Source organism: Tamandua tetradactyla, chromosome 2, assembly GCF_023851605.1.
Source record: "Tamandua tetradactyla isolate mTamTet1 chromosome 2, mTamTet1.pri, whole genome shotgun sequence".
Taxonomy (NCBI): domain Eukaryota; kingdom Metazoa; phylum Chordata; class Mammalia; order Pilosa; family Myrmecophagidae; genus Tamandua; species Tamandua tetradactyla.
In genome coordinates this window covers 205,296,686-205,324,209 of record NC_135328.1, presented here as the reverse complement: position 1 = coordinate 205,324,209, position 27,524 = coordinate 205,296,686, and the positions used below count along the sequence as shown (strand labels likewise).

At 36.6% G+C, this 27,524-nt stretch overlaps 1 protein-coding gene across 18 annotated transcripts in view; it reads right to left on the bottom strand.

Annotated features, from left to right (window-relative positions):
• Positions 1-27,524, bottom strand: part of EIF4G3 (eukaryotic translation initiation factor 4 gamma 3) — a 373,254-nt gene that overhangs the window by 210,781 nt on the left and 134,949 nt on the right. For 13 of the 18 annotated variants that reach the window (XM_077150955.1, XM_077150957.1, XM_077150961.1 and 10 more), the window contains exons 4-6: positions 22,781-22,876; positions 21,344-21,457; positions 17,848-17,880 (exon numbers count right to left, since the gene is read on the bottom strand). In XM_077150955.1, the coding sequence (XP_077007070.1) occupies positions 17,848-17,880; positions 21,344-21,457; positions 22,781-22,810 (177 nt within the window). In that variant the 5' untranslated portion in view covers positions 22,811-22,876. Of the gene's footprint in view, positions 1-17,847; positions 17,881-21,343; positions 21,458-22,780; positions 22,877-27,524 lie in introns of those variants that run through there. The other 5 variants (XM_077150968.1, XM_077150970.1, XM_077150971.1 and 2 more) reach the window with 4 other exon arrangements.

Sequence of the window (27,524 nt, the reverse complement as noted above, 5' to 3'; positions counted from 1 at the left end):
CAGAGATCTCTGGAGATGCAGAAGGAGAGCACCCACAGGGGAATCCTTATAAAATGAGAAGCCAGGAGATAAAGCTAGCTGACTTTCCACATTCCAACCAGCTGACAAAGGTTTCTGGACCCATCAGCCTTTCTTGAATCAAGGTATCTTTCCCTGGATGCTTTAGTATGGACATGTTGATGGCCTTAGAACTATAAACCTGCAACTTTTTAAAAGCCATTCCATTTCTGGTATATTGCATTCCAACAGCTTAAAAACGGAAACACCATTATTTTCCAACTGTTCTGCTGGGATTTTTAACCAGCCTGTATAGAAAAACTGAAGGTCTCTTATTCAAGGAGATTTCTAAGTATTATAAAACTGGTTGTCTTACTGGTGTTGAAACAGAAACAAACATTCACTGTTTTTAGTGAAGCAATAAAAGTTTGTGGTTATATTGGCATATGATATATTTTTTTAAACTAAGATTCAGCTTTGAAGCTCAGCAGAATGTATTTATATGAGTCCCTTAAGTAACGATATTGAAGACTTATATAGCACTTACTAGCGATCAGGTACAACTCTATATGTACTGACTCATCCTCATGACAAACTTTTGAAAACAGATACTATTTTTCATACAATTTAAAAGAATATTTTACTGAATTGTGGCATATAGGAAGAACGTATGGACAGAAATGTGCCATAGGGCCTTCACAATATTTCGTGATCTACTCAGAGGGTTGCGCATTTCACAAGTCGTAAGTGAAAAAATAATGGGAGTAGAGAAGATATTTATAAAAATATAAGATTGTAATTAAATAAAACTTGACTCATTTTTACTGAGTGATTAAACTATTCAAGACATTTGGCTAAGTAATAAAGGGGTCAGATTAAATGGTGAATAAGAGATACTTTATATCCTAGCTTAAAATCAAATCGAAGAAATGAGGAACTTATTTTTACAGTGTCCAAAAGAAAATAGAGAGACAATCTAAATGTCATAGTTATGCTTCCAAAAATAAGTTCTGAGATAGAAAAAAGATGGAAATAAATATTTTTCTTTTGAGGCAGGTACTATTATTAAAAACTTCATTTGTTATATGAAGAAATTAAAGGACAGAGATTAGGTAACTTACTCAAGCTCCATCATCTGTAAATTTAAACATAGTGAGGTTCTAGGTATGCACGCTTTATTTTCAAGCAAGTATCTATTAGTCAGAAGAAAACCTTTCTTTACAAAGGCTAAAGGAATTTGGTGAGACATTTATCCTACTGCCTAATAGTGGTATATCCCATAACCTCAAAACTGATTTCTGCTAAGAAAATGTCTCATCAATTAATTCACAAAATTCATAGTTATCACTTAGGAAAACAAATGTCTTCTACCTATATGACTACAAATCTCCATATCCCTTATACTAAATGAAACTTGTTCATGCTAATTTTATCATTGGAGCATCATTTTACACCCTACTTTTGTTCAACAGCACTGCAGTAAAATTTTTTAAGTACATGCAACTGGAGCTTATCTATCCCCTCAAAAGTACACCATCACACATGTACATAGTTATAGACATGTACAAACATGTACAGACTAACAACAATAGATGTCCTAACATCCACAGGACTAGTAAAGCTATAATAGGCTGCAATGCAAATAAATAAAGATATAAGTACTCTTTTTGCATGCCTTCATAACCATTCAATTGCAAATGCAGAATTTGCATTTAATATCAACATTTAATAGCAAGACAAGAAATTCTAATTCTCAGATGAGTGAACACTGCAGCAAACCACATGTTATTGAACAGAATGTGTGAATAGGCTTTCCAAAATGGCTTGCAATCCTTTTAAATTTCTTTTCTTCTCAGCTGATGATGAATAATCAATAAAAGAATCTAACTGTCTCCTGCATGAAAGAAAAATACAGGCCATTTACTCTAAACATTTAACTAAAGTTTGAATCACTTCTACAACATGCTCTTGTGGTTATGAAACTTCAACAACTCCAGACAGCTCTATTTTGCCATGGTCAGGGTCTTGTGTCAATTTGGCCAAGTGGTGGTACCATATGTCTGGTTGGGCAAGTGCTGGCCTGTCTGTTGCTATGAAGACATTTCATAGAATTAACTAATGATCACATTGGCTGCATCCACAGCTGATTTCATTTGTAATCACCCAAAGGGCATGTCTCCTGCAATGAGTGATGTTTAATCTAATCAGTGAAAGTCTTTAAAGGAGGATTCAGAAGAGACAGGCTCTCTTCCTAGTTCGGCCAATGAGCATGTGCTGTGGAGTTCATTCAGACACTCCACTGGAATCGTCAGCTTCACAGCCTGCCCTACAGATTTTGGACTCTACATTCCCATAGTTATGTGAGATATGTGAGATATTTTATGAATTTAATGTTTATGAATATTTCTTGTTGATTCTGTTTCTCAAGAGAACCCTAACTAATACAACTTGGTACCAGGAGTGGGGTCTTAAGAAACAGAATCTCAAAAATGGGTTTTTATGAATGGTTTTCTACTCTGACAGGACTCAAAGGCACTAAGGACTCTGATTCCCGTAATCAGAATGATACTGCCAATCCATGGAGTGAGTTGGCAAACGAGATAGTCAAATATCACCATCTGATTCTTCCAATGCTTCGCTTGTACAAAGGGATGATGTTACTGACAACTTTACATAGTTTTGTGGAAACAGGAGGAATAGAGATGTGGGCTGGTTGCTGTTAGAGACACTGGATACATTAATGAGTGAAAGTGATGGGCTTAAGGCTTCAAACAAGAAGCTAAAGCTCCATCTGACAGATGTAGAAGTTTCTATGAGTCTCCTGAAGGAACATCTTATTTCCTGTAGCTGTAGACTTGCAATCTCTGAAAATCAGACTCAGAATCTTACTGTTAGAATAGTAATTTACAACATAAATTGAAATTTCAACCTTGAATGCTGTCTGCCATTAAAGTGAGGGCATTGATTAGAAAGGAGTGGGACCCTGAAAAAATGGGATGGCAACATATGGATTTATAATGATGTCAGGGGCGAGGTTGAAACCCTAGGTTATACTGAGTCTTCTCAAGATAACCCTGTAACAGTCTGCCCTGAGGACATAGCTGCCCTACCTCTAGCCTGCCTTGAGGAGTTGACCACCTAACCTCCTCCTGAAGGGATTAGCCCTAGAGTGATTAATCCTGCTTCACCAGATGAAATTGCAAATGAATGCCCTGAAGCAAATGGCTTAGAAGATATTTCTAATTCTTTTCATGACATACCCCCACCACCCTTCATTTCTTTCAGACCTGTAACTAGACTAAAATCCCAAAAGACCCCTAAAGGTGGGGTACAAAGTATTACACGTAAGAAGGTATGTTATACTACAAAAGAACTGTGTGTTTTCCAATTTATATAGACAAAAATCAGGGGAATATGTGTGGCAACGGATGTTAAGGGTATGGGATAATAGTGGAAGGAATATAAGGCTGGATCTGGCTGAATTTACTGATATGGGCCAACTAAGCAGAGATTCTGCATTCAATGTTATAGCTTGAGGGGTTAGAAAAGGTATTAACAGTTTGTCTGGATGGTTGGTTGACACATGGATCAAAAGATGCTTGACATTAGCTGAGGTTGAAATGCCACAACTGTCCTGGTATAAAGTAGATGAGGGGATCCAGAGGCTTAGAGACTGGAAAATTAGAATGGATTTATCAGGCAAAGCCTGCTCTTACACCCCAGGAATGTTGGGAGGATGCATCTTTTACCAGAACAGAGAAATAAATTTGTGAGATTAGTGCCATCATCCCTGAAGAGCTCTGTAGTTTTACTTCTCTGTAGGTCAGATATTACTGTGGGAACTGCTGTCACTGAGCTGGAATCCTTAAACACAATGGGGATGACTGGATCCTGAGTTGGCAGAAGCACTTAATCGCTAAAGACAGGGTGGACATGGCTCTTATAATAGACAGCTAACTCAGAGCAGGAGTCAAAGTAATCTGACTCACAGAGATTTGTGGCACTGGCTACTAAATCGTCGGGGACCTAGAAATACAATAGATGGGCAGCCTACTAAATTCTTCCTTGAGCTGTATAAACAAAAGAGTTCTAGGTCAAGTGAAGAGCAGTCTAAACCAAATCACAAAAACAGGGTCATGGCCCCTTATTCAATTTCCAGACCTGAGACACTTTACAGTGAAAGGGAGGCCAGGTTCCTTTGGGGGAGAACCCTGTTACACTGCCAAAAATTTATACTGTTAATCTTCCTCCAAGCCTTCCCCAAGGAGACTGGCCACCTTTTAAAAGGGTAACTGTGCATTGGAGAAAAGCAAATGATCAGATATTTCAGGGATTATTAGACACTGGTTCAGAAGTGACATTAATTCCAGAGGACCCAAAACATCACTCTGGTCCACCAGTCAGAATGGGGGCTTATGGAGGCCAGGTGATCAATGGAGTTTTAGCTCAGTTCCATCTCACAGTGGGTCCAGTGGGCCCCTGAACCAATTCAGTAGTTTTTACCCCAGTTCCAGAATGGATGATTGAAATAGACATACTGAGCAACTGGCAAACTCCCCACACTGGCTCTCTAACTTGTGCAGTAAGGGCTATTATGGGGAGAAAGGCCAAGTGGAAGCCACTAGAACTGACCCTACATAGCAAAATAGCAAATCAGAAGCGAAACTGGATTCCTAGAGGGACTGCAGAGATTACTGCCACTCTTAAGGACTTGAAGGATATAGGGATGATGATTCCCACTTCATCCCCATTCAACTCTCCTATTTGGCCTTTCTGCAGAAAACAGATGGGTCTTGGAGAATGACAGTGGATTACTGTAAGCTCAACCAGGTGGTAACTCCAATTGCAGCTGCTGTTCCAGATGTGGTATCATTGCTTGAGCAAATCAATACATCCCCTGGTACCTGGTATGCAGCTACTGATCTGGCAAATGCTTTTTTCTTAATAACTATTAGTAAGGACCACCAGAAACAGTTTGCTTTCAGCTGGCAAGGTCAGTAATATACTTTCACTGTCCTACCTCAGGGGTTTATCAACTCTCCAGCCCTATGTCATAATCTTATCTGCAGGAAACTTGATCATTTCTCCCTCCCACAAGACATCACACTGGTCCATTATATTGATGATATCATGTTGATTGGACCTAGTGAGCAAGAAGTAGCAACTACTCTAGACTTACTGGTAAGGCATTTGCATGTCAGAGGATGGGAGAGAAATCCAACAAAAATTCAGGGGCCTTCCACACCTCAGTGAAATTTCTAGGTGTCCAGTGGGGTGGGGCATGTCGAGATATCCCTTCTAAGATGAAGGATAAGTTGCTGCATCTGGCCCCTCCTACAGCCAAAAAAGAGGCACAAAGCATAGTTGGTCTCTTTGGATTTTGGCGACAACATATTCCTCACTTGGGTGTGCAACTCCAGCCCATTTATCAAGTGACCAGAAAAGCTGCTAATTTTGGATGGCGACCTGAACAAGAGGAGGCTCTGCAATAGGTTGAGGCTGCTGTACAAACTACTCTACCACTTGGACCATATGATCCAACAGATTCAATGGTGCTGGAAGTGTCAGTGGCAAACAGAGATGCTGTCTGGAGCCTTTGTCAGGCCTGTACAGAAGAATCACTCCTATAGTGATTATATGGAGATTATATAGGAGATGCAGACCCTGAGGATTTTGGAGCACAGCCTTACCATCTGCTGCAGATAACTACTCTTCTTTTGAGAAACAGCATTTGGCCTGCTACTGGCCTTAGTTGAGACTGAATGCTGAACTTTGGGCCACCAAGTTACCATGAGACCTGAGTTGCCTATCATGAGCTGGGTGTTGTCTGACCCACCAAGCCATAAAGTTGGGTGTGTGCAGCAGCACTCTATCACAAAATGGAAATGGTATATACGAGATAGGGCCAGAGCAGGTCCTAAAGGCACAAGTAATGAGGAAGTGGCCCAAATGCCCATGGTCTCTACTCCTACCAAATTACCTTCTCTTTCCCAGATCAGAGCTATGGCCTCTTGGGAACTTCCTTACAGTAAAATGACTGAAAAAGAGAAAACTCAGGCCTGCTTTACAGATTCCACTGACCTGGAATCTAAGAGAAAACTCAGGCCTGGTTCAGCACGATATACAGGTACCATCCGAAAACGGACAGCTGCAGTACTACAACCCCTTTCTGGGGTGTCCTTGAAGGATGGTGGTGAGGGGAAATCCTCCCAGTGGGCAGAACTTCGAGCAGTGCACCTGGTTGTTCATTTTGCTTGGAAGGAGAACTGGCCAGAGGTGCATTTATATTCTGACTCATAGACTGTTACTAATGGTTTAGCTGGATGGCCAGGGACTTGGAAAGACCAAAATTGGAAAACTGGTGACAAAGAGGTCTGGGGAAGAGGTATTTGGATTAACCTTTCTGAATCGGATAAATACATGAACATATTTGTGTCCCATGTGAATGTGCACCAGAGGGTGACTTCAGCAGAAGGTTTTAATAATCAAGTGGATATGTGACCCATTGTGTGGACACCAGTCAGCCTCTTTCCCCAGCAACTCCTGTCATTGCCCAATGGCTCATGAACAAAGTGGATGGAGGTTATGCATGGGCTCAGCAACATGGACTTTCACTCAGCAACAGCCACTGCTAAGTGCCCGATTTGCCAGCAGCAGAGACCCACACACAGCTCCTGATATGGCACCATGCCCCGAGGTGACCAGCTGGCTACATGGGGGCAGGTTGATTACACTGGACTACTCTCTTCATGGAAGGGGCAGTGATTTGTTCTAACTGGAAAAGACACATACTCTGGATATGGGTTTGCTTTCCCTGCATGCGATGCTTCTGCCAAAACTATCATCTGTGGGCTTACAGAATGCCTTATCCATCATCATGGTATTCCACACAGCATTGCTTCTGATCAAGGAACACACTTCACAGCAAATGAAATGCAGGAATGGGCATATGCTTGTGGAATTCTCTGGTCTTACCATGTTCCCCATCAACCAGAAGCAGCTGTATTGACAAAGCAGTGGAATGGCCTTTTGAAAACTCAATTATGGTGCCAACTAGGTGGCAATAACTTTAAGGGCTGGGATAATGTTCTCCAGGAAGCTGTATATGCTCTGAATCAGTGTCCACTGTATGGTGCTATTTCTCCCATAGCCAGGATCCATGGGTCCAGGAACCAAGAGGTGGAAATGGGAGTCGCACCACTCGCTATTACTCCTGGTGATTCACTATGAAAATGTTTGCTCCCTGTCCCTGCGACCCTGAGTTCTGCTAGTCTATAGGCTTTAGCTTCAAAACAAGGAGTGCTTTCACCAGGAGAAACAACAATGACTCTACTGAACTTGAATCTAAGGATGCCACCTGGTCACTTTGGGCTACTCATGCCCTTGGATCAACAAGTCAAGAAAGGGATTACATTATTGGCTGGGGTGACTGACCCTGATAATCAGGGGGAAATAGGACTGCAACTACACAATGGAGGTAAAGAAGAGTTTTCCTGGAATACAGGAGATCCCCTAGAGCATCTTTTAGTACTACCATGTCCTGTGATTAAAATCAATAGAAAACTGCAACAACCCAATCCAGGCAAAACTACCAATGGCTCTGAAACTTCAGGAATGAAGGTTTGGGTCACCCCACGTACTGGTTTGAAAGGATGTATGTCCCCTAGAAAAGCCATGTTTTAATCTAAATCCCATTTCATAAAGGCAGAATAATCCCTATTCAATACTGTTTGTTTGATACTGTAATCAGATCATCTCCCAGGAGACGTGATTTAATCAAGAGTGGCTGTTAAACAGGATTAGGTAATGACATATCTCCACCCATTTGGGTGGGTCTTGATAAGTTTCTGGAATCCTATAAAAGAAGAAACATTTTGGAGAATAAGAGATTCAGAGAGAGCAGCGCAGAATGACATAGCCACGAGAAGCAGAGTCCACCAGCCAGTGACCTTTGGACATGAAGAAGGAACATGCCTCCTGGGGAGCTTCATGAAACAGGAAGACAGAAGAAGAAGCTAGCAGATGATGCCATGTTTGCCATGTGCCCTTCCAGATGAGAGGGAAACCCTGACCATGTTCACCATGTGCCTTTCCAGATGAGAGGGAAACTCTGACTGTGTTTGCCATGTGCCCTTTTACCTGAGAAAGAAACCCAGAACATCATCGGCCTTCTTGAACCAAGGTATCTTTCCCTGGATGCCTTTGATTGGACATTTCTATAGATTTTTTAACCGGGACATTTTCTTGGCCTTAGAAGTGTGAACAGCAACTTATTAAATTCCTCTTTTTAAAAGCCATTCTGTTTCTGGTATATTGCATTCAGGTGGCTATCAAACTAGAACACCCCACCAGGCAAATATCCACAGCCAGGTGAATTGCTTGCTGAGGGTAAAGGGAATATGGAATGGGTAGTGGAAGAAGGTAGTGATAAATATGAACTATGACCACATGATCCGTTACAGAAATGAGGACTATAACGCTGTTTTGTTGATGTTATACCATTTAAGTTGTAAGATAACAAGTTTAGGAATAACTATTACCCAAGGACTTACACCCTATTCTGAAGAGATTTAATGTGTTTCCAGTTATATGCAGGACAGCTGAGTATTGTTAGGTGAAAGAAAAAATGTGTGCTTTTTGTTTTTTTTTTATCTAGAAATTAGGTATGGTTTAAGGTGAAGTGTATAGCTGCCAAGTTGATAAGGGGTAGATTTCCTGGTCAGGTTCAAGTGTCAACTTGGCTAAGTGGTGGGACCTGTTTGTCTGTTTGGGCAAGTGCTGGCCTGTCTGTTGCTATGAGGACATTTCATAGAATTAACTCATGATCATGTCGGCTACATCCACAGTTGATTCCATTTGTAATCAGCCAAGGGGAGTGTCTTCTGCAACGTGTGATACTTAATCTAATCACCGGAAGCTTTTATGGAGGATTCAGAAGACACAAGCTCTCTTTCCAGCTTCAGCTGGTGAGACTCTCCTGTGGAGTTTGTCCAGACCCTCCATTGGAATCGTCAGCTTCACAGTCTGCCCCACAGATCTTGGACTCTACATTCCCATGGTTGCATGAGACACTTTCATAAATTTTATATTGTGAATATTTCCTGTTGATTCTGTTTCTCTACAGAATCCTAACTAATATAATTTATAGCTAAACAAAGTTCTGACACTATAAAAGCTTTCCTAGGCATTGTGTAGAGCCATGAATCCCACCGATTAGCACAAATATAAATAAGTTATTGCATGAACTTCCTCAAAGATATGAGTCTTGTACAAAGTGTCAATAAGAGATGGTATCAGGGGGAGGGGACTAGTATTGCATGCTATGGTCTATAGTTAAGAAGAAGACATCAACAGTACCACAGAAATACCAAGGGGAAATAATTGGGAGGGAAGGACAAGTGTTTACTGGTTATTTTTCTCTTTGGAGCAATGAAAATTGTTCAAAACTGAGAGTTTTTATGTGGGAAAAAAACTGAGAGTTGATGCTTGTACAACTAAGTGAGGATAATGTGAGACATAGACTGTTTACTTTGGACATTATCCTTGATGTCCAATGGATGGAAGTGGCTGGGATACATTGAGAAGCAGAATGGCAAACTGATGTTTACATATGATGGAATATTGTGCGCTACATAAAGGATCGATGCATGCAACAAGGCGAATGAACCTTAGGGACATTATATGGCACAAAATAAGCCAGAAACAAAAGAACAAATATTGCATGGTCTCTTTTAGAAAATACTTATAAGAAAATTTGGGCCTAGACTGTAAGCTCTTGTAGCAGACACATTTAGTCCAGAGCTATAAATGTTACTTTTAGATTTTGACATGCTGTGCTATACATGTATAACTTGGTATTTCCCTGGAACTTTTGGTACCTGTGAGACACCTAAGACTAAGAGTCAGAGTTCTACAGCTCTCAAAGTCAGCACTGCTACATAAAATTACTGTTAAAGAAACCTCAAAAGAGATCAGACTTCAATTGGAGATAAGAATGAAGCTGATCTGATAGAGACTAATACAGGTAAAGGATGATAATGTCTGTATTTTAGAATTTGACCTACTGTAAGACTCCAAAGGAAGAGAGATTTTGTCCAATAACTAAATTTTCTGCATTATATCATCTAACTCAACCTGTTCATAGCTCATTTAAACACCCTAGAAAGGAGCCCAGAATGGGAATGAGGGCTTGTAATTCTATATAGCTTAATCTAAAACCCAGATAAATCCCAGTGTAGGTTGGGCAGATAATTAAAAAGTATTGGCAAAGTCCCTTGATGGACTGGAAAGAAATAAATCAAACTATTAAACTTTTCAACCTAGGAATCCCCTGACACTCTCTCAAACATTAGGGACTCCAAAGTCAATAGGTCAAGCTCTTGAATTTGAGGCTTGCTCTTATGAAACTTGTTTCTGTAGCATAGGAGATAAGCTTACATATAGTTATACCTAAGAGTTACTTCCAGAAAACCTGTTTTATTGCTCACTTGTGGCCTCTCTCTCTCAAGGCCCAACTCCGCAATGAAATCGAAGGGTGAAAGAGTATGACATCCAAGGGATAAGCCTAGGGGCATCAACAATGCTTTCCTGACTAAAAGGGGGAAAAGAAATGAAACAAAATAAGGGATCCGTGGTTATAAGATAAGAGTTCAAATAAGAGTTGAGATGCTACTCTGAAGGCTACCCTTACCAAGCTTCAGCTAGATGTTACTAACTGCCATGGTTTGCCAAACCCCACCTAACACCATTTCTGTTAACCCTAAAGAACACTTAGGACTCTATCTGAGATTCTACAAAAGTTTCATGTACTGTGACTTTCCAGAAACCTACAATTTCCAGATGTTTCCTAGCCCAGATAAGTCCTGAAACCCAGAGGCGTCAGCCTTTCCAAGAACATCAACAAGTTCCAGTCCCCTAACCATACTGTTAATACCACTTTCCAACATGAGAAAGTTCGAATGGGCATAGTCCAGATACCCCTAAAGAGGAAGAAGGATCAAAGGGAAAGGAGGAGTTGTAACAGAGAAGACTGAATTTAAGAAATGGGTATGACTGCTGAGTCATTACATTGATTTTTTTTTTTTTTTTTAGTCTCTGGTGTCTCGGAGTAGCTAAAGGAAAAATCTAAAATTATAGAACAGCTACCCATAACAAACTTTGAAATCTGATCTATAATTTGAAATTTATTTGTTTTGTATAAAATGTTACATTTCACAATAAAATATGTTTTAAAAAAATTAGTCTTTCCTTTTAACAGTTCCAAATTTTATTGTGTGTCACCTATTCATTCCTATCCATGAAATGACTTCTGAGTTAAATTCTTCTCCCCAAGTGACAGACCTCTAAGTTATCTGAATACCACCATTACTGTCAATGTTGAAAACCACTGTTTATTTTTCATTTCATGTCAGTCACTACCATCTACCCCCTGTCTCTCCAGCTACAGATTTGAATTCCCTAACCAGTTTGCTCTTTTCTCTCAATCTGCTCTCACTGACTGCTCAAAATCAAGGACTGAACACAAATCCAGGAGGGGTCTGTCCAGAATGTACTCAGCAGTCACTTAGTATATATGTATGGATGAATGAAAGAATAATACATCTATCTTATTTTTGTCAACTACATTCAGTTAATGAAACCAGGAATCAAAGGGGCTCGTCTGTCAACCACATTCCAGCACCTGGTACTGAGTTTAAATCACTAATCCTTTAAAACCCTTAAATCTTCTTTATACCTGTCCATTTTAAAGCTGTCAATAAGCTATGCTCTTCAATTCTGTATGTACAATTAAAGTTGTATTTTGAAGTCTATATAGGTAATCTTGCATTTTGTTCCTTTGGAAATTTATCTGGCTAAATTCAACCCATGATTTCAGATTGTCCAGATACTTTTTGGCCTCTGGTTATATCATGCAATGTCAAAACCACATGACAATCAGGAAATTGAACAGATATATCATTTAGCCAGATCACTGATAAAATTGCTGAAAAGTCCTAGGTAGAAGAGAGAACCCTAGACAATGCAAGAATCATTTGCAAAACAATAGTAGAGGAAGATGACAGCCCTTATCTGAGGGTAGCTGTGAAGAGCAGCAATACATTTAAAAAGCAGAGGCTAAACTAGGGTACTCATGATTTCTAACCTTCTCAGAAACAGTTCCCAAGCTTGAAAGAAAATGCTTCCTCTTGGAAAAATCCTTCTGAAGATGAAGTACTTTGTACCATTAAACAGTTTCTTCCCTAATAATACTGGTAATAAATGCTTTTTGAAGATGGTACTAATTATAATATACCATTTTTCATGACTGCTCTCTAAAATCATCAAAAGATGACTAACAGAATTATTTCCTACAAATTACAAAATAATAAGAAATTCTTTGAAAATCATCTATTCATTTTCAGCAACTAAAAAATCCTATTCAATCACAGAAAGCTCTTCCATGTGGAAAAAACTACTGAATAATTAAGTTACAAAGCAATAAAAACAATACTTAAAATATGTTCCTAAAATACTTGGGAGAAAATTGGTGGTGTTATGATTATTTGACAAATTACAAAGGGACAAGGAGCAAACAGTCAACATAATGGGATATCACTCAGGTTTCAATCAGATATTCTGCTGACTCACAACAATTTATATTGACGGTTATTCTATTCTAAAACCTTTCTGTATTTCCCTGCATGTGGCCAATATCATATAATTTATATTTAGTTAAGTATCAGGAGATGTAAACCCTAAAACCGAGCAATCCAATTCAGTAGCAAGTAGCCTTATTTTGGCATTTAAATTAAGATGAGAAGTTCAGTTCCTCAGCTGCTCTTGCCATATTTTTTTTAAGTGCTCAATAGCCACACGTGGCTAGAGGCTACAGTACCCAACAGTGAAGATTTGGAACATTACCATCAGTACAGAAAGCTCTATTAGAAAGCGCTGCCATAGAGGACTGCGTTAGATGGGGGAAAGAAAGCTCTAAGGATTCTGTCAGGAGCAAGAAGATATTGTCAGATCATAATATAGAGCCCAGGAAATAAGTATCCTAGAAAACTTCAGTCAGAGATTAAAAAATAGCTTGGGAAAGAAGGTATGGCACATTGTCTTACTGCTAAAAGACCAATTATACGCCAGGCACTGTGATAGGCAGGTATCTTAATTCTCATAATACTCTTAGGAAATAGGTATGTTGTTATAATATCCCAATATTATATTATTTATGAGCATATTTTATCCATTTTACAGATAAGAAAGCTAAAGCCAAGGTTAGTATGCAGTGAAGCTGCCCAATTATGTAGATTCCCAACCTATACTTTCTTTACTATTTATGCTGCCCCTCAACAACTCCTTGTGGATAAGACGCCAGAAAAAACTGCCGGCATCAACTTACATCAATAAATCCAAGAGTTCTGGTAACAGGACTACAAACATGCTTGATCTGGTTTATTATTTTTATATATTAAACTCTGATGTATCAAGTCTGGCTCCAGAAGTAAGTTTAAAACCTTTATTTCCTTTACTTTTCAAATGTAAGATACTGCCTACAAAAATACAAATAAATTTAAATCAAATATTTAGACTTGACTTCAAATATGCAGTACGAACTTGAACAGAGAAACCTTTAGGGGACATAATGAAAAGCAACATGACATAAAACAGCTGTTAGTTTTTCATTTTTAATCATTTTGAAAATCAGACCAAAATACAACAGGAAAACATGCATATGCTTAATACCTGCCAGCAGATTATATGTTCCTTGATGTCAAATACTGTTAAGTTTTATGAAGTTTAATGTTTGTTTCTAATTAATCAATTGCTTTGATTATGGCATATTATCCAGCATTTGTGAACACTATGTGAACTAAAGTCATTTCAACAAATTCGCAAAATGTTTTGTCATAAACATTTTTAAATACTAATTCTCTGATCTTTCTCATGATGAAAAGCCACTGCCTATAACCAATACTTGATCTCAATTGTGAAACCAAAAGGTAAAATAAGGACAGGAAAATAAGTAACTTTAAAACCTCAACCAGGGGTGGGTGGGTGCAAGGATAGTTCAGTGACAGAATTCTCGCCTGCCATGTGGGAGACCCGGGTTTGATTGCTGGTCCATGCACTTAACAAAACAAACAAAAATTCAACAAATAGAGCTGCAATAACAGGATATTCACATGGAAAAATAATGAAATGTGACCCAGCCATACAGCATACCAAAAAAAAAAAACCCAACCATGGTACATGGTACTTCAGTGGTAGATTTCTTAGCTGCTACTTGGGAAACCCAGGTTTGATTCCTGGCCCATGCGCACCAGAACAAAACAAAAAAAAGACAAAAACGTAAACAAACAAAAACATTCAATAAATGGTGCTGCAATAACAGGATATTCATATGGAAAAGAATGAAATGTGACTTCCACTGTACAACATACAAAAAACAAAACAAAACAAAAAACCCAAGTATACAAATTTCAATGATCAAAGACACAAAATTACTAGCCCACAGAAGAATCTTAAATTATATACCAAATGACTTGCTTTAATTCTGAATGTAATTTCTGTTCTTTTCATTTCTAATTACTTTGGGATTTCCAAACATCACTGAAAAATAGTTGATGGATTTCTAAAGCCAAGACTATTTCACATACAAAATTACATAAGACTTTTCATTTTATCTTTGAAGAAAACTGTTCCTCAGAAAGTTCTCTTTAGATTATCAAACTCAGAAAGAATATAATACCCTTAGTAATCTAAAAAATCCTGTACAAAGGCAAAAACTAATAATACCAGAAGAAGATGAGGCTAACATAATCCTAATCAAACTTGCAAGGACACAAAAAGAGCCCTAGATAGTTACACATAAAGATCTTCTAAACAAAAAGTACCTCCAGGAAACATTCTGTAGAAGTTTCTTGATTCTACAAAGTACAAAGAAAATATTTACCATCTAAAAAAGTTCATTATTTGCTTTACTTCATTTTATCTACAATATTGTATAGGTTCTAGATTACTAAACTGGATGACAATGTTTTCTTTTCACAAGCAATTACCATTACATAAATATCATAATAGTTTTTTCTTTGCGATGTTTATGGAACCTTGTTACAAAGCATTCACAAACAGCTATATATGTGCTACTGGACTTAAGAAACAATAATCATAGGAAACATCATCCAAAGCTTTTGGAATTCTTTGAGAAAGAGAGAGTTATCAAAGCGGAAGAACACAATAAAGAAGTGAGAAATCTACTCATCACGGTTAATTATAACCCTTGATTTAATTCTATCTGGCCAAAGCAAATAGCCATAGGTGAAATAAACATGTGTGCCTTCAATTCAACTAAGCTTAAGGACAAAAGAAAAAAAAAAAAAAAAACTCAGGATATAGATGTTTTTTCCTTAAAAAGTATATTCTCTGTATACTACTAGTGTTTGATTTTCACTAGGCAAATCTCTCTGTTTTGTTTAGCATTATGAGGTTCTCTTTCTCCATGAATCTTTTAGGGTTTAAATCTCTACCTGCTTTTATATCTGAGGAGATTTCAGTGTGGGGTTCTGAAATGGGAAATGGTATCATCTATATAAGATCTTTGGAAAAAGTGTAGAAGTGTTATGTATTGTTTTCATTTATTTGTTTTTTGTCACTGGAGGAATTCTACTGGCATTTAGAGTCTAAAGATTGCTAAATGAACTACAATTTACACAGCACAAAGATTTATGAAATCACAAAGATTTATGAAATTTTCCATGACTGTTGGAATTTAGGAAAGACAAGATGTATCACATGTCTTTAAAGCTCAGAAGAAAGCTAAGAAAACAAAATTTCACCAAAGCTATTTATAGATGCTTAAATACAACATTCTTATTTGAGGTCCACTGCTACTGAAACAAGCTGTAGAAGAAAACATTTAGCCTTTAAGCTTCTTCTATATTCATCAAGAACTTTTAAAAAATCTCAAATTAACAGTGTTAAGAGTCTGGCTACTCTTAATAGGAGGGACCTGGGCTATTTAGCAATACGTTCTAGTCTCAATATTTACCCATCATTCCAGCAATCTACACCACAGACAATCCTTCAAAGTAATTGCAGCCAAAGGTCACGTTAATTCCTTCTGCTAATAGTCTACCATAAACTGTCTGAAATTATTTCTGAAATCTAACAAACACATAAACATGAGAACAAACGGTTTTTTATATATCAAGCAGCACAGAAAACGTTTCTTCCTAATTTTCTGTTTCCAATTAAAAATCACATAAAGATAATTTCTTTACACTCTGCTTCTTGAGCAGAGATCTTCAGGTTTATCTGTCAGGAGTTTCTGGCTTGAACCCTAACTAAAATTTAAGCCTGGCCTCTATGACCCACAACTAAAATTTTTTCAATTTATAATTAACCCTATAGGCCACCTTTTTATATTAAGCAATCATATTTTCTGGATTCTTACTATGCGCCACACATTCTGCTAATTACTTTATACACATTATCTCATTTACTCCAAGATATGAGATGGGTTTATTACTCTCTCAATTTTACAGTGAGAAAACAGGTTGGGAGCAGTAAATAACTTGTCCAAGAATACCCAGTTTATAAGGAAGATTCAAACCTAGGTTTATAGTTGATGCCAAAGTCCAAGTTCTTAAAGCCCTCTGAAATACTCTCTCTCAATATTACAAAATATTCCTCATTTTTACTCCTTGATTAACACCAAAGAATAACTATTCACTTCAATATACTTTTCTCTCCAGTGTCCCTGCAAAGTGCCTTTAACATCTCACAATTTGTTTAACACCCTCCAAACATTTTGAGAAATAGTCTTGTATTAAATCACTCTAATACAAATTAAGCCTACAATTAAAGAAGATCCATTTACCCAGTAAGAAGACTTTTAAATTTAATACAAAAGGTAAACACTGTTAACATTTCTCTCATTTTATTATACTGTACTATACTGCACAATAATGTTAAAAACAGCTATCTCATATTGACTGTTTACTTTGTATCAGATGCCTTACATATATTATCTCTAATGTAGAGGGTATTTATCCCCATTTTTCAAATGAGGAAAGTAAGGCTCCAAAAAAAAGGCTTGTTGAAGCAACCTAGCTGGTTATAGAGTATAACTGATAATATGAACTCAAGTCTGTAAGTCTGAGAACCTAGCTCTTTCTACTAAAGCACAAAAAAGTGATACAAACAGTCTATAAACAGTTATTTGGGGATAGGGAATGTAAGTCTTTTTGTTCACCTACTTGGTCCCTTCTTGTAGATTCTTGCTAAATAACCTAATATTAGCACTCACATTTTGAAATTTTACTTTTTACAATTACTTCATCTAAAAAAACATCAATAAACTAATATTTTCTAGGTATCCTAAGAATAAAGATTATTCTATTTAGCAAATGAAAGCATATTACTGTTAACCAATTTCAATTAGGTCTAAATTAGTAACTGAGATTCAGTGGTTTTAGAAATATTAATGATATTTTACATAGATCAATACAAGTTATATCCAGAATGTTAGCAGAAAACCCTTAGAATGTTGCCTGTTTGAAAATCTGTGAAAACTCAATATATCTATAATTTTTCAAGGTTCTCTAAATTCAAACCAATTTTACTTAGAAAGGAAAAACTACAATTGTTATTTTTAAATTCTGCCATAAATAAAAGTGAATGGGTTTGTTAATTTAAAAATGCAGTGAAATTAGTGGACAAAAATTACTGAATAATATCAGACTGAAGCTTCTCCTAAAGAGAATGAATTTAATTGTCCCATGGGATGGCAGCATTCTAAGAGTTAGTAGCTACTAAAGCCCCCACCTATTAGTTAAGGATGATAGGGAAGGGGCAAGGGTACAGTACCTGATGATGGGCAGGTCGAGGCCCCGCTGCAAACTGAGAAAGGAGGGAAAACAAACACAAAAGGAAAGGCACAAAGAGTCAGAAACACCACAACAAAAACCAAAATGTCACACAATATGCCAAAAGAAAAAACCCACAAGAAAAAACAAAACAAAACAAAAAACACAAACAATCAAAGCTTTGCTGCAGGACAGTGACAGACAGGTACTAAAATTCAACAGGTTAACACCACTACTAGGAATAGTTTATCATTTATTACTGGGAGAGAAAGAACTAACTTATTAGGTATACCAAGATACTCTCTGATAGGGGGATTAGAATAAAATAAAATAGGGCAAAAGAAATTTTGAAACACTAAGTGGTTATATTAAGTGAGCATCTGAAAATCAAATCTTCTGTATGTAACTGATATAGCTAGGAGGAATAAGAAATGCTTTTACATTGTAAGAAATAGCCAAGAGATAATCAAAATGTCCAAATGGAAATGTAAAAGGACTGAATTCAAATTTTCTTACACAAAGCATCTCATACATGAAATGCAAGTTTTAATATCTTCCCTTTTTTCCCTTGGAGTTAAAGAAATAAATTTTTATTATATATTTCCATATAAATACAATTAACTAGTAAAGTTTAATTCCAGGCATTTCAAGGCAAATAGCTGGTAAAAGAATACTACTCTCTAACATGACTAAGTAAGCTGCTACTGTTTCAAGCCCAAGAAAAAAAGAGTAAAGAAGTCAAATTTCTCAAATATTACTTACAGACAACAGCCAAACACTGTACATATGTACCTATTACTATCTGACACTGAGAACAAAAGCAAAAGAAAACTTAACTCCTCAGAAGAATCAGAGAACTTGAAAGTGGATAATTTATATTCTAACTCTTATTTCCACTAATTTAGAATAGAAGAAAAAAGTTTTTCACCCATCAATTTTTCATACTCTAAGTCTAAAATCAAATTCTTCTTCATCAGAGGAAAATCTGGTTTCAAATGCATTTTTTTAAAAAAGTACAGGGAAAAATATTAAAGTATATAAAGTCATATCCTGGCCACTAATACATTAACAATACTCAAACCATCTTTTTTAACAGTGAAAGGAAAATATTTGGAAATCAGCTTTCAATGCAAATTATACAGGGTTGTTATTTAATACATTTAAAGAGTTAAACATGTTTCCTCAGTTGTTTTATTTCCTATGGAGTCTTCTGTCAGCTCATCACTATAGTTAGATCAGACTGAATTCTAATTAAACAATTCCTCCTACTCAGAATTTAAGTTATGTGCTATAGTAATTTGTAAGAGATTTGGAATTATTTCCCTGACATTATTCTACAAAAAAACTTTACAACAAAATTGCAGTAGGGCACTTGCCAAAATGTATGAGATAGCTGAAGACAGTTCTACTAAGAATCCACTTAAGGAGCTAAAATATCACCTATTGCTCAAGTTGTGAAAAATGCCTGAACATATTTTGAAGTTATCTGGCATAACTTAATGAGCTCACAGTGACTTATATGCTTCAAGTGCACTAGGTCGGCCACTGTATTTGGTTAACCATGATAACTGAGTGTGCAGAATGATGACAATGGTAGCTACTGTTCTTGAAGAAAATTTTCTCTTCAAAGAAATAGAGGTCCTATATCTCCAGCTTCCTAATTGTGAAAAGAAAACAGATCATATCCCTACTACAGACATCATGTTTTAAGAATAGGCAATACCCATATGGCATAAAAGTGAGGGCAGGGTATGGAAATGAGATATTTTTTCATGACATTTTTTAAGAAAATGAGAGAAGGGCCATGTTAAAAAAATTAACCTGAATATAGCAGTACCTGTCTTATCACTGTTCCACAGAAAGGTACCATTTCTAAGACTCTAAATAAAAGTTGAAACCTCATATATTTGTAATGTACCAGTCAAAAGGGAACTTTCTCTGAGCAAGAGGAGAACCTTATAAAATTACACATATTTTAAAAAAATAAACCAACATAAAATTAAGTTAGTCGAAAAGTACTCTGGGAAAGTACCCTAGTCTATTTTGCACTAGTCACCATTGGCTATTGAATTTTTCATTTGGAATGACAATTGTCTTAATCCTATGGGTAGGTGTAAGCAACAGAACAAACTGTAGTCGCTGCTGGCTCATATTAAAAAAACAAACTTTTCTTTCTTTCTTTTTTTTTAATAAAGTGTTTTAAGATGATGAGGATTACAGATTTAAAGGAAAGCGGCCTTCTGTGAACCTGGATCCAATGTTAATGCCACCCACCCACTCACTCATACACCTTCTGGGTACAGTCGGTAACTGGGCATGGCCAGTGTATCACTGATGTAACTCTGGCACTTTGCACCACAAAATATAAAAATAATCAATGGTTACGGGTTACTGAAAAAGTGAAACTGTCCACTTCTCCCAATTAAGCACTCAATAGCTTCACTATTTTAGAAAGGCTATTTAAAAATAATCTATCATTTAAGAGTTCTAGGACAACAAAGAAAATGGAACAGATAGGTAAATTTTACCAAAGCTTTTCAGTACTTTTTATTTTTAAACAGGATTTCCCACAATATGAATTTAACTAATGTACCAAGTATCAGATAGAAATACAGACACAAAGATGATCTTGAGGGTTGGAGGGGCGGGGGGCATTTGAAGCCAGTTGGATTGCAAAGGCAGCTGTCCAGGGAAGAACAGAAAAGCCTAAACTGTGCAATTGCCAATGGCCCATTAATGCAGAAATAGAATGGAGTAAGCTTAAGCTATTCAATAAAGCCACAGGAAGGGTCCCCTCCTTAGTGCAACAGCTTACCTCTCCTCACCAGTTGGGATAGCTGTGAGATGGATGGGACCAGACTATGGCAACTTGGAATGTAAAAAGATAATGCAATCCTGCCAAATTTCATACCCCAACTTCACCCTCCCAGCACCATCACAAATGAAGTAAAGAAAATCAAACCCAAAACAAAAAGCAAGAGCAGTAGGGCTCTGCTAGTCTTGCACTTGTTTTGGGGTATGGAATGGAATGTTATATGTGTAGGTTTTAGTAATGGGAGTGATAATGGTCACTAACAGAGCAGATGGCAAAAATTGCAGAGAGGATAGTATTTGAAGAGTTTATGACCACAGAAAAATGGCTGACAACTGCAATTTCCCCTTCATAATCAATTAAAAAACGCAAAGGGGGGAAAAGTAGTTTTGAAATGTATCTTTTCAAGTAAAATTTATCTAAAAGGATATTCCACTTCAAGTTTAGATTAAGAAAAATCTAAACCCCAAATTACCCTGTCTAATACCCAATACATAAGATCCACCCAATTTGTTATTCTCTTCCCCATTATGCTTGGCACAGAAACTGTCATGCTATGACAGACTTTCAGAGAAGAAGCAAGCAATGCATTTCTGTTCATCAGCCAATAAACGGATGTGGTCAAAAATAATGAGTGCCAGAGGCACCACTGCCTGCAAGAAGTACAGTTTGTTATATTGCTTACAATGCAGTATTTTATCCAGCCTCTTCCAGCCAAGGACCTGTAAACAGGAGTCTGTTCCAAAACCTTCCTCCTCTTCCAGTTGTCTGTGCAATGTATTGGCACTGTTCTGCTGGGCTGTCAAAAAAACTGGTTTAGAGATGCAGCTCTTCAGTCAGGTTTTGCGCCAGTTCTAACCATGTAAATTTACTTCTTTTTTTCCCCCAATAATTTATAAAAGAGACAGAGGGGAAAAAAAGGAAAACTCTTTACAATAAGAGCTTACCATCATGTTCCATGATCAGTGATTAGAATTGGGGCCTATCTAAATTGAACTGTGAGATCTCAGACCACTTCCAAGTAGTCAAGCATCAATATTTCCCAAACAACGCTCAAAATAAAATTTCCATCTGACACCTTGTTGACCATTTCTGCAAAAAAAGCAGTCAAGCAAATAGACAACTGGGACCACCTCACTGTTTAGAAAGGCTGCTCTACCTTCTAGGGAGAACCAGGATATGAGAACAGATATTAGAGAAGAGGGCAACAGGGAAAAGCAAAACAGAAAGAAGGTAAGAAAAGGATTACATCTTGGTACAGTATATACTCTCCTAGCTCTATGAGCAATTCTTCGGTACATTTCAACCAGCATAAAATTAATGGAATAGTAGCTAATGCAACGAAGGATTCTTGTTCTAAAGGCAAAAAAAGAACAAAGTAGGGAACAAAAACATTCCTATATTCTGAGTAAATCCCAGAGCTCAAGTAGAAAGAGGGATGTGAAGTACGGTGTGAGACGTTACAAAAGCAACTTCTAGCCAAACCTAATCATGCAGAGCAGGAAACAAGACTTTATAAGGAATGGACAAAATGACTGCACTGTAAAATAGAAAGATGAACCCTGAGTAAATTCTCAGTCTTGGCAATCCATGTAAAAGACGAGCAAAGAAAATGATAGCATTTACATTTGTATGACATTTTATATACCATCTGAAGAAATGAATATACCCACTGGTGTAAGACATGCCTATGTCCAAAAGATTGGAACTGATTAAGTGACACTGATTCAGAAGTCTTACTTCCTAAACAACTGGAAATTGTGCCTAATTAATGAAACTAATTTACTTTAAAAATCATTGTTTTATGCTGTTCTCCTGAATTCTGAACAAAAGTACTTATTAACAGTAAAGAGGTGAAATGCAGTGACCTTGAATTCAACCAGGCTTTTAAAAAATAATCATGCCACAGAAAAGTTTTAAATAATAAAAATATCCTTTTTGTTTTCATAAATTTAAATTATTCATATATAGAGACATATGGAAATACAATGTAAGCCAATAATAATAATAAATCTTCAGAAAAAACTTCCAGAACCCAGTAAAAGTATTAGGCAAAGGAACTCAGATTACATACAAAAATGTAGGTGAAGAATATTATCTAGACCAAGCTTCTGTTACTTACCGGAGAACGGGTTTGAGGTTGTGAATTCATTGTCTGAGGGGCTTGGGGATACACCAACGTAGTTGGACCTGCATTCTGTCCAGAGGGATAAGGGGTCTGTCAGAGAATAGCAAGAAGACATTATATTTAAAAACATCAACAAAGGCAGATAAAAAATAAAAAAGCTTATATAAGTGCCTATTAATATAGTTTACAGTAATACTTTAAAAAAAATTTATTGAGAAAACAACACGCCAACGCAAATATTCTGAACAAACATTCCATACATGGTATACAATCAACAGCTCACAATATCATCATACAGTTGTATATTCATCACCATGATCATTTTTATAACATTTGCATCACTCCAGAAAAAAAAATAAAAAAAGAAACCTCATACATACCATATCCCTTACCCCTCCCTCTCATTGACCAATAATAGTATTTCGAGCTACCCAATATATTTTAACCTTTGTTTTCCCTATTATTTACTTTTTAACCATATTTTATTCTCATCTGTCCATATCCTAGATAAAGGAACCATTAGTTTCACAATCACATAGTCATACTGTAAATGTTATATTTTCATATAATCATCTTTAAGAAACAAGGTTACTGGAACACAGCTCTACAGCTTCAGGTTCTTCCCTTTAGCCACTCAAATACACCATAAACTGAAAAGGGATGTCTCTATAATGCATAAGAATAACCTCCAGGATAACCTCTTGACTCAATTTGAAATCTCTCAGCCATTGAAATAAGTTTCATAGAGCTGAACCCCAAGATCGAGGGCTTGGCCTACTGATTTGGTTGTCCCCACTGCTTGCAGAGTATCAGAAAATCTCCAAATGGGGAAGTTGAATCTTTCCCCTTTTCTCCCCATTCCCCTAAAGGGACCTTGCAAATACTTCTTTATTCACTGTCCAAATCACTCTGGGATTAACAACACAACACAATAACCTGGACAAACCAACAAAATCTCATGCCCTATTCAAGATTCCCTGTACTTATGGTGTCCAACTAAACTGACCATACAAGTTGAATTAGGAAATGCACTACCCAAAATATAAATTTTGCACCAAATAAACACCTCTCCCTTTAGTTTCATATAGAAGTTGAAGTTTTAAGATAGAGATGATATCATTCTTTACTCAGTCTTCTGATATACCTTAGTCCTATCCAGATCAGCTTCATTCACCTCTACTCGATGTCTGATCACTTTTTCAACTTTTTAAACAGTTCCTAGGTGGGGTACTGCTGACTTTCATAGCTTCAGAGCTCTGACTCTGGGTCTCAGGTGTCACATAAATACCCGAAGTTTCTGGAAACGATCAGGCTATATACAAGCAGCTCACAAAGTTAAGACAAAAGAAATGAGGGGCAGAAAGAAAAATAAGTAGAAGAAATAGAATGTAAGAGACCTGTGGGTCACCATCAAGTGGACCGATATACTCAACATGGAAACTTCAGAAGGAGAATATAGAGAAAGAGGAAAAGGAATAAAAAAATAAAATTAAAAAAGTAATGGCAAAAAACATCACAAATTTAATGTGAAGGACATGAATATGTGCATTCAAGAAAGGCAACAACCGCCAAAGAGGGGAAAAATTCAAAGAGAACAACATATAGACATGTAGTAATCAGATTGTTCAGTGCAAACAAGGAGAAAGTTCTGAAAGCTGCAAGAGATAAACAACAAATTACGTACAAGAATTTTATATCTGGCCAGACTTTCAAAAATGAGGGAGAGAATAAAACAGTTCTAGATAAAAACTAAGGAAATTCATTACCAGTAGACCAGCCCTACAACAATGCTAAACGAGTTCTTCAGACTGAAAGGAAAGGACACTAGACAGTGGAGCAAACTGGTAAAAGGAAATAAAGACCACTGGTACAGGTAACCATACAGAGTAATTATAAATGCCAGTGCTATTGTACTGTATTTCTTGGCATGCAACTCTACTGCAAACTTCCTACAGGTGCTAAAATGAAAATTCATAAAAAGTATGATCAACTGTCACTGTATGAAGATACAAACTATAAAATGTACAAAAAAAAAGGTGCAGGCACTTAGGGGTTTAGGAAAAGTGTATGTGTATGCGACTGAAGATAGACTGGAATCAAATAAAATATGATTGTTACAGATTTAGGATGTTAAATTTAAATACATGATAAATATATTCAGAAAAAAATGAGAAAGGACTCAAAATGGTACAATACAAAAAATCAAATAAATATGAAAACAGGCATTGAAGAAAAACTGAAGGTCAGTAAAAGGTATAAGACTTAAGACAAAATAGCAAAATGGTAGAAGAAAGTGTTACATAATCAGTAGTGACTTTAAGTGTGAATGGATTTAACTCTCCAAAAATCAGAGAATGGCTGAATGGATGAAAAAGCACAACGCATCGTATTCTATTTTTAAAAGACTCATCAACTCATCTTAAATTAAAATCACAAATAGGTTGAACGTGAAAGGACAGATAAAGTATATACGATGCTAGTATCACCAAGAGAGAACTGTGGTAGCTATAGTAATAGCAGAAAAAATAGACTTTAAGTCAAAATCTGGCACAAGGGACAAAAAAGTCCCTATAACTGATATAGGAGTCAATTAAAAAAGAAGACTTTATAAGTATATAAGTAACTGAAGAGGTAAAAAAATATATATGAATCAAATGTAAACAGATTTGAAAGGAAAAGCAGCTGGTTCTACATTAATTAGTAGTAGATTTCAATACACAACTCTCAAAAATGGACAGAGATCATGGTGATGAATATACAATTATGTGATGATATTGTGAGCCACTGATTATACAACATATATGGACCATATGTATGTGAAGATTTATCAATAAAAAATTATTTTTTTAAAAATGGATAGAACATCCAAATGGAAGATCAATAAGGAAATCGAAGACTTGAACAATATAAGCCAGGTAGATATAATACATATATAGAACATGTCATCCAACAGCTGCAGAATACCTATTCTTTTCTAGTCCATGGATCATTATCTAGGAAAGACCAGATATTAGGTCACAAAACAGGGCTCAATAAATTTTAAAATATCGAAATCATACGTCTTCTCCAAGAACAATCACCAAAGCTATAAATCAGTAACAGAGGGGGAAGTGGAAAAATCACAGATATGCAGAAATTAAGCAACTTACTCTTTTTTTTATTAATTAAAAAAAATTAACAAACAAAACATTTAGAAATCATTCCATTCTACATATATAATCAGTAATTCTTAATATCATCACATAGTTGCATATTCATCATTTCTTAGTACATTTGCATCGATTTAGAAAAAGAAATAAAAAGACAACGGAAAAAGAAATAAAATGATAATAGAGAAAAAAAAACTATACATACCATACCCCTTACCCCTCGTTTTCATTTACCACTATTTCAAACAGAATTTATTTTAACATTTGTTCCCCCTTTTATTTATTTTTATTCCATATGTTCTACTCTTCTGTTGATATAGTAGCTAAAAGGAGCATCAGACATAAGGTTTTCACATTCACAGAGTCTCATTGTGAAAGCTATATCATTGTTCAATCATCATCAAGAAACATGGCTACTGGAACACAGCTCTACATTTTCAGGCAGTTTCCTCCAGCCTCTCTGCTACATCTTGAACAACAAGGTGATATCTACTCAATGCGTAAGAATAACCTCCAGGATAACCTCGCGACTCTGTTTGGAATCTCTCAGCCATTGACACTTTGCCTCATTTTACTCTTCCCCCTTTTGGTCAAGAAGGTTCTCTCAGTCTCTTGATGTTAATTCTCAGCTCATTCTAGGGTTTTTCTCAGTCCTTTGATGCTGAGTCTCAGCTCATTCCAGGATCTTTGTCCCAAGTTGCCAGGAAGGTCCACACCCCTGGGAGTCATGTCCCACGCAGAGAGGGGGAGGGTGGTGAGACTGCTCATCATATTGGCTGGAGAGAGAGGCCACATCTGAGCAACAAAAGAGACTCTCTTGGGGGTGACTCTTAGGGCTAAATTTTAAGTAGACTGGACCTATCTTTTGTGGGGTTAAGTTTCATGTGAACAAACCCCAAGACTGGGGACTCATAAGCAACTTACTATTAAACAACTAAGGCATCAAAGAAGAAATCCCAAGGAAAATTAAGAAATATCTTGAGGCAAATGAAGAGGAAAATACAAGATACCAAAACTAATGGGATGCAGCAAAGACAATGCTGAAAGGAAAATTAATACTTCTAAATGTTTACATTAAATAAGAAAGATCTCAAATGAGTGCTCTAACCTCACAGTTGGAGGAACTAAAGAACAATCTACTGAGCAAGAAAGAAGGAAATAAATAATAGAGCAAAGATCAATGAAAGCAAGAAAAGAAAAACAAAGCAGAGAATCAATTAGTTAAAAAATTGGTTCTTTGAAAAGTATAAGAAAATTGACAAATATTTAGCTAGACCTACAAAAAAGGGAAAGTACGCAAATAACTAAAATCAGAAATGGAAGGGGGAATATTACTACCAACCCCACAGAAGTAAAAAGTATTATGAAAGGATATTATGAACAACTGTATGCCAACAAATTAGATAACTTAAAGAAAACAGAGAAATTCCTAGAAACAGATAAACTACCCACAATGATAAAAGAAAAAATATACTTATAAATTTTTATTCCACAATTCCATTTTTAGACATTTATCCTGTGGGTGTACTTACAGTAGCAAAAAAAAAAAGGGGGGGGGAGGGGGGAGAGGGTAGACAGTCTAAAATGCC